Source organism: Geotrypetes seraphini, chromosome 2 (genome assembly GCF_902459505.1).
Source record: "Geotrypetes seraphini chromosome 2, aGeoSer1.1, whole genome shotgun sequence".
Taxonomy (NCBI): Eukaryota; Metazoa; Chordata; class Amphibia; order Gymnophiona; family Dermophiidae; genus Geotrypetes; species Geotrypetes seraphini.
The window spans coordinates 26155771-26170035 of NC_047085.1; the positions used below are offsets into that span (position 1 = coordinate 26155771).

At 44.0% G+C, this 14265-nt stretch overlaps 1 protein-coding gene across 10 annotated transcripts in view; it reads left to right on the forward strand.

Moving 5' to 3' along the window:
* FAM135B (family with sequence similarity 135 member B) overlaps positions 1 to 14265 on the forward strand; it is a 412048-nt gene that overhangs the window by 268920 nt on the left and 128863 nt on the right. For all 10 annotated transcript variants that reach the window (XM_033934533.1, XM_033934537.1, XM_033934535.1 and 7 more), the window contains one exon: positions 46 to 201. In XM_033934533.1, the coding sequence (XP_033790424.1) occupies positions 46 to 201 (156 nt within the window). The remainder of the gene's footprint in view (positions 1 to 45; positions 202 to 14265) is intronic.

Sequence of the window (14265 nt, forward strand, 5' to 3'; positions counted from 1 at the left end):
AAAAGATATTATCAAGGTAAGAACCTAATCTCTTTTTCTTTTCAGATGATGGGTAATCCAGAAAAGATGACTGAGCAGATTAGCAAGGACCTTGCATGGCTCTGCTCCCACCTATTGGCATTGTGGACCCAGTTTCTGGAATCTGTAACCCTTCATCCTGAAGTCACAGCATATCTGACTCAGGAGCATCATGCACTGAGGGTAATGTTGGAAAAAATATTGCATAGGTCTTACTAAGAACATCCTTGGAGGAAAGAGTCATGAAACGCAATCATATTATGGTTACATACATGGCTAGCATAGGAAAAATATTAATCTTAAACTGAGTGTAATTCTTAATCTTCATGTGTCTTCAGCCTTTGCAAGATATTTGTGCCAGGCAGTAGGTTTTGAACTGGACTTAGGGCTAGATTCACTAACCCCCGATTCTGTGTCCGATCCGTTTCCGATTGCATGCAGACCAACAAATTCACAAAAGGCCTGCATGCAAATGGGGATGATCGTTAACACGCCCCTTACCCACGGCCAGGATCACTAGAGAGCGATCCTGGAGCATACGTAGACCCTGACTAGTGATAGGAGAAGCAGCCTCCTGTCATTGCTGTCAGGGCTTCTGCCGGCTTTTTTTATTTTAATTGGGCAGATAATTTGTGTGTGTTACACACGCAAAATAACTGCTCAGTTAAAAAATAAAAATAAGCCCCTCTCCTGCCCTCCCCCTCCTGCCTCCGTCACCACCGATGCCCAACAAAAGGCAGGAGGGATGCCAACTCCCTCCTGTCATGCAAATGACTGCAACCGGCCCACCACGCCACCCCCCCCCCCCCCCGACCAGCACCCCAACTGGACTGGTCTACCTCTGGTTGGGCCGGGCCTGACCCGGCCCGACACCTCCCCTGTACCTAAAAGTTGGGAGCAGGAGGGATGCTGAATCCCTCCTGCTCCTTAGGCCTCCCTCCAGCACTGTCTTCCAGTGCAGGAGGAACCGCAAAGTCCTCCTGCTCCTTCTCTTCCTCCTGCACACCGTGAATATGGGCCTTAGGCCCCGCCTCGGTGCATCATGCTCCATTGGGAGGGGCCTATGGCGCCTGAGTCAATCAGGGTCTTCCTTAGGCTCACATTCCTAAGGCCCACATTTGCGGTGCGCAGGAGGAGAAGAAGGAGCAGGAGGACTTTGCGGTTCCTCCTGCTCCGGAAGACAGCGCTGGAGGGAGGCCTAAGGAACAGGAAGGACTCAGTACCCTTCCTGCTCCCAACTTTTAGGTACGGGGGAGGTGTCGGGTCGGGCCCGATCATGGGTGGACCATTCCGGTCGGGGTGCGGTGGGCAGTCGGGAGTGGTGTGGGACGGTCAGGAGGTGGGCTGGGCCAGGGGGTGACTCGTACGCCTGCTGGGGGGGGAGGGGTGACAGTTGGTGGCATGGCAGGAGGGAGTTTGCATCCCTCCTGCCATATTCATGCGGGCTAGGAGGGCAGCGTCGGGTGGTGGCAGGAGGGAGTGGGCATCCCTCCTGCTATTTGTGGGTCACCGGGGGAATTTCATTTGTCGGGGGGTTGGGGACCCTTGGTCGTTTTTTGACAGGCCTGCCAGTCTTTTCATTTCTTTTTTTAATGGGGCAGATATTTTGCATGTGTAACACACGTAAAATACCTGTGCCATTGGAAAAAAATGAATAAAAAAGACAGGCAGGCCTGTCAAAAAACCTGCAGACCTGTCGGTAACTCAGTTACCGACAGGTCTGCAGTAGTCAGGTTTGCAAATAGTGAAACCCAATTCAAAATAGCCAAGCAATTGTTAGTGAATCAATCGCTTGGCTATTTTGCATGGGGCTTTGCAAATTTGCATGGGAGGGTTGGGATTTGAATCGCTATGGGGGTTGGAGGGAAATTTGGTCACAAACAGCTCGCAAACCGATCGGGACACGATCAGTTTGCTTAGTGAATCTAGCTCTTATTGTTAATACTGTATTTCCCAGAGTTGGATTAGTAATATAGGGGCTGTTTACTGAAGGGCATTAAGCCCTTAATGTGGCTTTAGTGTGGGAAAACAGGCTATCAGATAAAGGGGTAAAATATTTTGTGTTAATGTGGGAACACTTAGCACCTTCTGAAAAGGAGGTGTTAAGTTGCTCCTACATTAATTTTTTGCAGGTTTCAGGTGCTAATGACAACATTAACACACAACTTACAAATTAACAAAAAAAAAAAAGATAGCCTTAAAAAGTGCCATATTAAATCTGAGCCTAGCATGCGGAAAAGTCCCACGTTTGGATGTGCCAAGCCGATTTCATCGTATCTTAGTAAAAGGGCCCATAAAGTATAAGTAAAACAGAGTTCAGTTTAATGCTGTATTCGTGAGGAATATAAATTCACAAAAATATTGACAAATATATCTTTTCTGTGGTTTATATCGGCATTATCCCAGGACAAGCAGGCAGCCTATTTGCACATATGGGTGACGTCACCGACAGAGCCCGGATGCGGAAACCTCTCAAGCAAACTTGCTTGTAGAAACTAAAAGTTTGGAGTCAGCCACACCACGCATGCACGAGTGCCTTCCCGCTCAGCGCAGGGCACGACTCCTCAGTTCTCAGTTTTCCGCGGAGCCGAGAAGTCCTTCTTTGACTCTCTGCATTTAATTGTTACTTTGTGTCTTCTCTTTCCGCGGTTTGTGTTTATTTTCTTCACGAATCGCTGTTTTCTTTTCTTTTATTTCTAGTTAAAAAAAAAATTATTCCGTTCGACTGCCAGGGTAGGCCGCTCGGCCGCAGCCCGTGGGCTTTGACTTTGTGGTGGTTATTTTTCCTCCTATGTCCCGGCCAGCAATGGGCTTCAAGAAGTGTAGCCAATGCCAGCGTGCGAGTTCCCTCATGGACCTACACCGTTGGTGCCTCAAGTGCCTTGGGCTGGACCATCAACCGAAGTCGTGCGAGCGCTATGCTACTCTTCAACCTCGAACCCTTAAACGTCATCGGATTTTAGTGGAGAAGCTTTTCGGGATGGATTCTTCGACCACTCCCTCGACTTCAAAAGCGTCCTCTGTCCCACCTTCATCCGAGGGCCATTCTGCCTCCACTACTCCGACCTCGAGCCTCATCAGACCTTCTTCGTTTGCAGTGGCTCTTACTGTGACTACACCTGCTGTATCTTCCCCTGTATCCTCAGGTCAGATAGCTCAGCAGAAAGTTCCAGCGGTGGTAATCAAGGTGGCCAAGACTTCCAAGTCGAAGCACATTTCCACTGCCTCTGTGGAACCTCCAGCCAAAGCAGGTGGTCCGGTTTCAGACACGGATCCATCCTTGCCAGCTTCTTTCCAGACCATGTTAGAGAAGCAATTCATTCAGTTCCTCACTAATATGGGACCGAAGCTTGCTACTATAATCCAGCCTGGGCATTCTGCAGACTCCCTCGAGCCTCTTCCTATGCCTCCGGCTGAGACTACGCACTCTATACAGGGAGCAGAGTCTCTGCGAGTGTCTGGTCTGGCATCTATGCACACGAAGCAAGGAGCAGATTCTTTCCAAGTGCCTCGACAGGAATTCTCACACTCCATACAAGGAGCAGAGTCTTTGGGAGTGCCTCGAGGTTCCTCCATCAAGCCTGCTGAGCTTCGATCCACAGCTTCTAGCCCTATCCATTCATTGGTAGCAATGTCTGCTTCCATCTCCGGGGCGAAGTCTCGATCTTCGAGATCTGCTTCCAAGCACCACTCTCATCGACGATCGAGGCCTTCCTCGAGGCATACTTCCAGGCATACCTCTTCTTCCAAAGAGCATCCTTCTTCCACTAAGCTTCGATCTAAGCCTTCCATCTCTACTAGACCACCGACTCCTTGATCAAGGTCCCTGCTTCCAGACTCGAGGACTCGGCGGTTTCTATTGCTTCGTCCAAGTCTCCTTTTTCTTTTGATGCCTATTTTCCTGACGAAGCTTCATCTTCGACCCAGGCTGCCTCAACGTCCTCGAGTCCTTTTCAAGGCAAGGTATTAGCGGATCAGTTATCTTTCTATTCTTTTCTTCATCACATGGCTGCTGACCTGGACATTCAATTGGATGCTGGTTCTGAATACTCTAAGGAGTATCTCGAAGTCATGCGTCTTCCTCAACCTCCTGCAGAGTCACTTAAGCTTCCTCTTCAGAAGCAACAGAAATCGCAACCTTCTGCTTCACATAAGGCTACACAGCCTTTTTGACTGTTTTACACAGAGCATAACCTCCAACGTTCTGTCTCTGACCTATCTTCCCCCTATTGGAGGTCGTCTCCATCATTTTTACCACCGATGGGAGACCGTCACTTCCGACCTCTGGGTGCTGTCAATCATCAGGGAAGGATACTCTCTTCATTTCACTCAGGTTCCACCAGAGCTTCTTCCAAGAGAATATCCTTTCAGTCCATCCCAGACTGCCCTTCTTCTTCAGGCAGCTCAAGCTCTGCTTTGTCTCCATGCCATCGAACCAGTTCCTTTGGAACAGCAGAACAGGGGTTTTTACTCTCGTTAGTTCCTTGTTCCGAAGAAGACGGGCGATCTGCGACCCATTCTGAATCTCGGGGCTCTCAACAAATTTTTAGTCAAGGAAAAATTTTGAATGTTGTCCCTGGCATCCCTTTATCCCCTTCTCGATCAGAATGACTTGTTATGCTCTCTGGATCTCAAGGAGGCCTATTCTCATATTCCCATTCATTCCCGGCAATATCTCAGATTTCAGGTGGGGAATCTGCATTATCAATACAGAGTGCTGCCCTTTGGCCTGGCTTCCTCCCAGAGTATTCACCAAGTGCCTGGTAGTGGTAGCAGCAGCTCTAAGGAACCATGGTCTTCAGGTATTTCCCTACCTAGACGACTGGCTCATCAAAGATTCAACATCTCAAGGGGTTATTGTAACGACTCCATGTAATGGACTACATGGTTTCTACAAAGTTTGGGATTCGAAATCAACTTTCCCAAATCACAACTTCAACTCTCTCAGAATCTACAATTCATAGGAGCTGTTCTGGGCACTATCCAACTCGGAGCATTCCTTCTGCAACCACATCTGGAAGCTCTCCTTCAACTCTGTCATACAGTGTCTTCCCGCTCTTCCATCTCAGCGAGACACATGTTGGCGCTACTTGGTCACATGGCCTCCACAGTACACGTGACTCCTTTTGCCAGACTTCACCTCAGAATTCCTCAGTGGACCCTGGCATCTCAGTGGACGCAGGTTTTCGACCCACTTTCTCGACACATCGCAGTTACTCCTTCATTGAGACAGTCTCTCCGCTGGTGGATGCTCTCTTCCAATTTCTCCAGAGCCTTGCTGTTTCAAACCCCCCCCCCCATCAGAAGGTCCTCAAAACAGATTCCTCAACCTACGCTTGGGGCGCTCATCTCGATGGATTCCGTACTCAAGGCCACTGGACCATACGGATCGTCAGTGTCACATCAATCTGTTGGAACTCAGAGCGATCTTTAAGGCTCTCAAAGCTTTTCAACATCTTCTTCACGACCAGGTAGTCCTCATTCGAACGGACAACCAAGTCGCCATGTACTACATCAACAAACAGGGAGGGACGGGATCTTCCTCCCTTTGTCAAGAAGCCCTGAAGATTTGGGACTGGGCAATCCATCACAACACCTTTCTCAAAGTTGTCTACATCCAAGGGGCAAAAAATTGTTTGGCGGACAACTTGAGTCGTCTTTTGCAACCTCACAAATGGACACTCCATTCCTCACTTCTTCATCACATTTTTTCACAGTGGGGAACACCTCAGATAGATCACTTTGCAGCTCCCCATAACCACCAACTGCCTCAGTTCTGCTCCACGATATATTCTCCTCATCGCCTCGAGGCAGATGCTTTTCTTATGGAATGGACGAATCTCTTCCTGTATGCATTCCCTCTCATTCTCTCTCATTCTCAAGACTCTTGTCTAGTTGAAGAACGATCATGCCACCATGATTCTGATTGTTCCTCGGTGGCCGAGACAACCTTGATACTCCCTTCTACTTCAACTCCAACTCAGCAGCAGGGAGCCATTTCTTCTACCAGTTTTTCCATCTCTTTTTACACAGAGTCAGGGATCTCTGCTTCATCCCAACCTGCAGTCTCTACACCTGACAGCTTGGTACCTCTCAACATAACTCCTCTTCAGTTTTCTCAACCTGTAAGAGACATTTTAGAGACTTCTAGAAAGCCTACCACTAGACAATGCTATCACCAAAAATGAACTAGATTTTCTATGTGGTGTTTTTCTCACGATAAGGAGCCTTAACATTCCTCTTTATCTTCTGTTTTAGATTACCTTTTGCACTTATCCACCTCTGGCCTCAAGTCTACATCGATCCGAGTCCATCTCAGTGCAATTGCTGCTTTCCATCAGCCTATTGAAGGGAAACCCCTCTCTGCTCTTCCGGTAGTTTCCAGATTCATGAAAGGACTTTTCAATGTCAAACCTCCTCTCAAACCGCCTCTAGTGGTTTGGGACCTCAATGTTGTTCTTGCTCAATTGATGAAGCCTCCATTTGAACCAATGTCTACGGCTCATCTGAAGTAACTCACTTGGAAAGTGGTGTTTCTCATTACCCTCACTTCTGCTTGAAGAATCAGTGAGCTGTAAGCTTTAGTTGCTGATCCACCTTTTACTGTGTTCCATCATGACAAGTTGGTCCTCCGTACTCATCCTAAATTCTTCCCTAGAGTGGTTTCAAAATTTCATTTCAACCAATCCATTGTTCTTTCCAAAACCTCATTCTCATCCTGGAGAATCACCTCTTCATACTCTGGACTGTAAACGTGCTTTGGCCTTCTATTTGGAACGCACCAAATCACACAGAACTGCTCCTCAACTTTGTCTCCTTCGATCCAAACAAGTTGGGACATCCAATCTCTAAGCGTACCATCTCCAATTGGATGGCTGCTTTTATCTCATTCTGTTATGCCCAGGCTGGATTACACCTACAGAGTAGAGTCACAGCCCATAAAGTCGGAGCAATAGCAGCTTCAGTAGCTTTCCTCAGATCTACACCTATTGAGGAAATTTGGAAAGCTGCTACTTGGTCCTCGGTTCATACTTTCACTTCTCACTATTGTCTGGATGTTTTCTCTAGACGGGATGGCCATTTTGGCCAGAGAGTATTACAAAATTTATTCTCCTAATATGACAACGCTCCCACCATCCCATTCTGTTAGCTTGGAGGTCACCCATATGTGAGAATAGGCTGCCTGGGATAAAGCACAGTTACTTACCGTAACGGGTGTTATCCAGGGACAGCAGGCAGCTATTCTCACAACTTCTAGTTTCTACAAGGAAGTCTGCTTGTGAGGCTTCCGCATCCGGGCTCCGTCGGTGATGTCACCCATATGTGAGAATAGCTGCCTGCTGTCCCTGGATAACACTCGTTACGGTAAGTAACTGTGCTTAATCACTCACAACGTACTATTGAATAAATCAATATTTCATATAAGTATCATTAATTTTTGATATTTGATACTATTTCTTAACAGCGACCCCAGTGACACCACTCAAGGCTCATTACCTCAAGCTATATGTGTCATATCGTTATTGGTCTGTTACTTAGTAGCTCTCTTATTCTTCTTATTTTTTTCTTCATATATCATAACTTGGCTTTAATCTGTCCATTATATGTGGCCAGATTTGAAAACCCCCCAAATTTTCCAGATTTTTTTTTCCCCCTGAAAATTCTGGTATGGCAGAGATTTCTAGATATCATTCTTTTTCTCTGGGTTGGTAATGAGGAAGAGTTAAAAAAAACTTTGAGAGATGGATAAATACTTTGCACTTGCACCTTCAATTTACCTTGAAATATGATTGGTGTAAGATTGAATTTTTAGATATATTGGTGATGAAGTCGAGATTCAAGTTATCCACATCTTTATATCATAAATCAGTTGAAAGGAACTCATTACTTCATTTCCATAGTTCCCAACCTTATAGATTAAAGTTTAATCTCCTAATAAGTCAATTTTTAAGAATACAAAGAGTAATTTCTACAAAAATGCAAGTTTGGACTTTACAATATCTGTTTGTGAAAAAAGGGAACCCTAAAAGAGCTATAAGACATGCTTATTTGAGAGTTCATTATGCACAGAGAGGGTTAGTACAAGAATCTGATCAGAGAAAAGATGAAACACTTACATGTGTATTATTCTATTCTGCTGCTGTGTGTGAATTTGTGAAAATTATGAATGAACACTGGCAGGTTATGCAATTCCATAAAAATCTTTCTACCTTTCCAAAGGTAGCATACTAGAGGTTGTACCATTGGTGTAACTTTAGAGAATCAAAGATATAATATAGCAGCTATTAAGCCAAAAGGCTCCCACACTAAAAGTAGGAGATGTTAATGGGGTGAGCAATGGATAGATCCACAGATAATTTATTGTATTACTGCTAGATCTATAATGAATTGTAACAGTACTAATATAAAATACATGATAATATGCCCCTGTAGACTTCTGTATATTGGGAGAACTAGTCATCGAATCGTTTAAATGAACCTAAATTAAGAATTATGATTAAGAATTTATTAGCTCCCTTGGCAGAACATTGGGAAGAGTAGCATCATTAAGTTGAGAATTTAAAATGGTGAATTATAGATCAGATACAGGAAGGAAGGGTGGTAACTTGGAAATTAAATTAAATTATAAAGAACAACAATGAATATCTATTCTGAAAACAGTGACTTCTAATGGTTTAAGTACAAAATTGGAATGGACATCTCAGATTTAGTCTGGGAGTGTATGTATATGGTAGTATAAATCAGCGGAATAATATTTAAATGAATGAATGCCATTTTAATACGGATTGTGAAAAATTGCAGGCAGACTGGGCATCCAAGTGGCAGATGAGATTTAATGTGGACAAATGCAAAATGATGCACATTGGGAAGAATAACCTGAATCACAGTTACTGGATGCTAGGATCCACTTTGGGAGTTAGCGCTCAAGAAAAGGATCTGGGTGTCATCATAGACAATACGATGAAACCTTCTGCTCAATGTGTGGCAGCGGCCAAAAAAACAAACAGGATGCTAGGAATTATTATAAAAGGAAAAGACTAGGAATGTTATACTGCCCCTGTATTGCTCCATGGTACGACATCATCCTGGAGTATTGCGTTCAGTTCTGGTCTCCTTACCGCAAGAAATATATAGTGGCTCTAGAAAACATTCAAAGAAGAGCGACCAAGATGATAAAGGGGGTTTTTGCCAGGTAATAGTGACGTGGATTGGTCACCGTGAGAACGGGCTACTGGGCTTGATGGACCATTGGTCTGACCCAGTAAGGCTATTCTTATGTTCTAATACTATTGAATAGTAAAGGTAACAAGTAAAGGTAGTGTGTCTCTTACATTGATTGCTGTCTAAGTAAATTTACTTTATATATTTAGTAGTGAGAGACCAATTTTTGTTTCGTGTTTTAGGGGAGATCCTTGATAAAGCCTTGAGGAAAACATGTTGGATACATAGGAGAAAATTCTAAATCTGGCCCCTAAATCCATTGGAAAAACATTGTTAGAAATAGGAAAAAATGTCAAGGTTGAGGTACCTCTCTATAAAAAGCGCACAAAAACAGGGGACCAACAAAACTACAGACAAAAATACCAAAGATAAGGAGAATGAAATTGTCCAAAAAGAGTGATGTGCACTAAAATAGTGTCCACAAACTTATCTGTAGATGTACAAGTCGTTTATTCTTCCAAAATCATCATGGTAAAATCAATGTTTTAATGACTCGACACATACATGTTTTGTCCAACAGGCCTGCCTCAGGAGTCTACAAATATATACATAAATGGTATAAATAACTTAATGTACATATAAATAGAAAAATTAGAAAAAATTGAGACAGCAGAAAAATACATTAGCACAAATGCATATAGATACATATACAACAGATAAAAAACCGAATCAAAAAATTATTTTAAAAAAGATGCAGTGATATCAATGAGTCAAATGAAGCAACAAATTTGAGATTAGACTGCAGCTTGCTATCAGCTGATCATAGCAGGGAAATCCCTGATCAGCTGAGCTGGTAGGATGCTCTAGATCAGGCAGTGGGCTGGAGATTTGGCTTCTAAAGCTACTTTAAGCAGATTCCCCTTTAGAGTCAGATGCTGTTTGGAAAGGGTCTGGATGACCGACTGGTGGCCTAAGACCCTTCCAGATAGCAGGCCTTGGAATTCCCAAAGGTCTGCATGGAATAATTTTCATGGCTTTACTCAGAGAATGTTCCAGGGTTCCCACCAAAGATATGATAATTTGAGGTGTCCTCCACAGCCTCTAAGAAGATCCAATGATGCCAGGCCTGTAGCTAGACTTCCACATATAGGAGAAAGGCTAACAAAATACTGGGAGGCATAGGAATGCATCAGCATGGACAGCTGAATACTGGATATAATCTGAGATGGATATTGACTCAAATTCAGCTGCCTGTTGACAGACCATTTTGTGAATTCTTCAACCGAAAGACCAGGAAAAACAGACAAGGTCTGAGCAATAGTTCACAGGCTGCTAGCCATCCAGGCAATAGAATCAGTTCCACCTGAAGAATCAGGCTTGAGCAGATACTCTATATACTTCATCTTGCCCAAGAAATGCTCAGACAACTGGAGGCCAATCCTGGATCTAATGTCAGTAAATGCGTCCTTGAAAGTGCCATGATTCCACATGGAGGCCATTTGGTCAGACATTGTGGTAGTTGCACCAGGGGAATTTCTGGCCTCCTTGGATTTGAAGGAGGCTTATTTCCATATTCCAATCTATCTGGAGCACAGAAGATTATCCGTGTTTCCCTTCGGTCTGGCAACAGCGCTGAATACCTTTACCAAGGTTATGGATAGTGGCGGTGGCTCATCTCAGAAAACAGGGAATACATACCTGCATGGATAATTGGATAATCAGGGCCCCGTCCAAAGGAGAAGGGGAGAGAGTAGTGACACAGGTAGTAGTACAGCTATTGCAGAACCTGGGTTGGATTGTCGACTTCCACAAGAGTCAATTGTTGACTCTTGGTTCAGATCCTGGAGTACTTGGGAATATGCTTAAACACGGTGAAGGAAACTACGAAGCAATGAGGGGAATGGTAAGGAAGAAACTTAGGAACATTTCCAAAAAATGGCAAACGGTAGAACATGCCTGGTCTTTTTTCAAGGATACGGTGAGCGAAGCGCAAAATCTGTATATCCCCAGATTCAGAAAGGGGTGCAAAAAGAGTTGAACAAAAGACCCAGCTTGGATAACTAATATAGTGAAGGAAGCGATAGGCAATAAGAAAAATTCATTCAGAAAATGGAAAAAGGACAAAACTGAGGGGAACTGGAAAGAGCACAGGAAGTATCAAAAAGAATGTCACCGTGTGGTCCGAAAAGCCAAAAGAGAGTATGAAGAGAGGCTAGCCAGGGAAGCACGAAATTTCAAACTGTTGTTTAGATATATTAAAGGTAAGCAGCCGGTTAGGGAGGAGGTGGGACCGCTGGACGACGGAGACAGGAAGGGAGTGATGAAGGAGGAGAAAGAGGTTGCGGAAAGACTTAACATGTTCTTTTCATCTGTATTTACAAACGAAGACACAACCAACATATCGGAACATGAGCAATTCTTCAATGGAAATCAAGCAGAAAAATTAACATCCATGGAAGTGAGCCTTGAAGATGTACGCAGGCAGATAGAGAAACTAAAAACTGACAAATCCCCGGGTTCGGATGGAATCCATCCAAGGGTTCTGAAGGAATTAAAGGAGGAGATAGCGGAACTACTGCAGCAAATTTGCAATCTATCCCTGAAAACGGGCATGATCCCGGAGGATTGGAAGATAGCCAATGTTACGCCCATCTTTAAAAAGGGATCAAGAGGTGACCCGGAAAACTACAGACCGGTGAGTCTGACCTAGGTTCCAGGGAAAATGGTGGAAGCACTGATAAAAGAAAACATCGATGAACATTTTGAAAGAAACGAACTTCTGCTAACCAGCCAACATGGTTTCTGCAGGGGGAGATCATGCCTAACTAACTTATTGCATTTCTTCGAAGGAATTAACAAACAGATGGACCAAGGAGACCCCATAGACATCATATACCTAGATTTCCAAAAAGCCTTTGACAAGGTGCCTCATGAACGTCTACTCCGGAAACTGAAGAACCATGGGGTGGACAGAGACATACACAGATGGATTAGAAACGGGTTGGCGGGTAGGAAACAGAGGGTAGGGGTGAAGGGCCACTACTCGGACTGGAGGAGGGTCACGAGTGGTGTTCCGCAGGGCTTGGTGCTCGGGCCGCTACTATTTAATATATTCATAAATGATCTAGAAACAGGGACGAAGTGCGAGATAATAAAATTTGCGGACGATACCAAACTATGTAGTAGAGCTCAGACTAAGGAGGACTGCGAAGAATTGCAAAGAGACTTGAACAAACTAGGGGAATGGGCAACGAGATGGCAGATAAAGTTCAACGTTGAGAAATGTAAAGTATTGCATGTGGGAAGCAGAAACCTGAGGTACAACTATACGATGGGAGGGATGTTATTGAATGAGAGTACCCAAGAAAGGGACTTGGGGTAATGGTGGACATGACATAGTGCGCTGCGGCCGCTAAAAGAGCGAATAGAATGCTAGGTATAATCAAGAAGGGTATTACTACCAGAACGAAAGAAGTTATCCTGCCATTGTATTGGGCAGTGGTGCATCCGCATTTGGAGTACTGCGTCCAATATTGGTCGCCGTACCTTAAGAAGGATATGGCGTTACTCGAGAGGGTTCAGAGGAGAGTGACACGTCTGATAAAAGGGATGGAAAACCTTTCATACGCTGAGAGATTGGAGAAACTGGGTCTCTTTTCCCTAGAAAAGAGGAGACTTAGAGGGGATATGATAGAGACTTACAAGATCATGAAGGGCATAGAGAGAGTAGAGAGGGACAGATTCTTCAAACTTTCAAAAAATATAAGAACAAGAGGGCATTCGGAAAAGTTAAAAGGGGAAAGATTCAAAACAAATGCCAGGAAGTTCTTCTTTACCCAACGTGTGGTGGACACTTGGAATGCGCTTCCAGAGGATGTAATAGGGCAGAGTACAGTACTGGGGTTTAAGAAAGGATTGGACAATTTCCTGCTGGAGAAGGGGATAGAATGGTATAGATAGAGGATTACTGCACAGGTCTTGGACCTGTTGGGCCGCCGCGTGAGCGGGCTGCTGGGCGCGATGGACCACAGGTCTGACCCAGCGGAGGCATTGCTTATGTTATTATGTCTTTCTTCCCAAGCCACGCAAATGGAAAATGATGAAATAGATTTCAGACTTCTTGCCAATGCCAACTCCTACAGCTTGGTATTACTTACAGGTCAAGTTTCATGATGGCTACTATAGAGGTGGTTCCTTGGGCAAGGGCCCATATACAACCGCTTCAACAGGCTCTGTTGTCCCACTAATTACCTCAAACTTATCTGTTCCAGAAGCCACTGGCATGGACAGAGGAAGCTCGAAGGAGCTTGTCTTGGTGGCTGCAACTGGATTCCCTGAAGAGAGGAGTGCTGCTCTGCATACCTGCTTGGGTGTTTGTTTTTTTAAAGAAAATTTGCATAAATTGAATCAAGAAATTCAGGAAAATATAATTAAAATTACATGCTTATAACATATGAAATAGTCCACATCACGAGAGAAGAGAAGAAAAAAGAGAACTTATCAAAGCAAGCAATGATAGGATAATACAATCCTAAATACTAGTGTCATTATCTTTTCCATTGGTAATGCCCTCCTATCCACCTGAGAAGAACAACTGAAAATAATTATTTTAGGTAAGTTTGTTAAGTTTATATCAACAATATGACTCTCCTTTTGATCAGTTCAAAAAAATATTTAATTTTTGTCTTCCAAAGTAACTAACATAGTAACATAGTAAATGACGGCAGATAAAAACCTGAATGGTCCATCCAGTCTGCCCAAACATACATGTTCCATAAATTAATTTAATTTACCGTATTTTTTGCTCCATAAGATGCACTTCCCCCCCCAAAAAAGTAGGTGGAAATAAGGGTGCGTCTTATGGAGCCAATACCACATCCCCACCTGTTTTTAATTGCGGCACTTCTCTTGCTGGACGGCTAATAGATGTTGACATTGTCATCTTGAAGCTGGGACTTTAGATCATTTATTATTCTATTGTCCATGTATTTTGGCTTTTTGTAAATCAATTTGGGGCCAAATAAATAGGTTGTTAGAAAAGCCTTGAAATATGATACTATTTTATTTGGCTTGTCAATGAGAGCA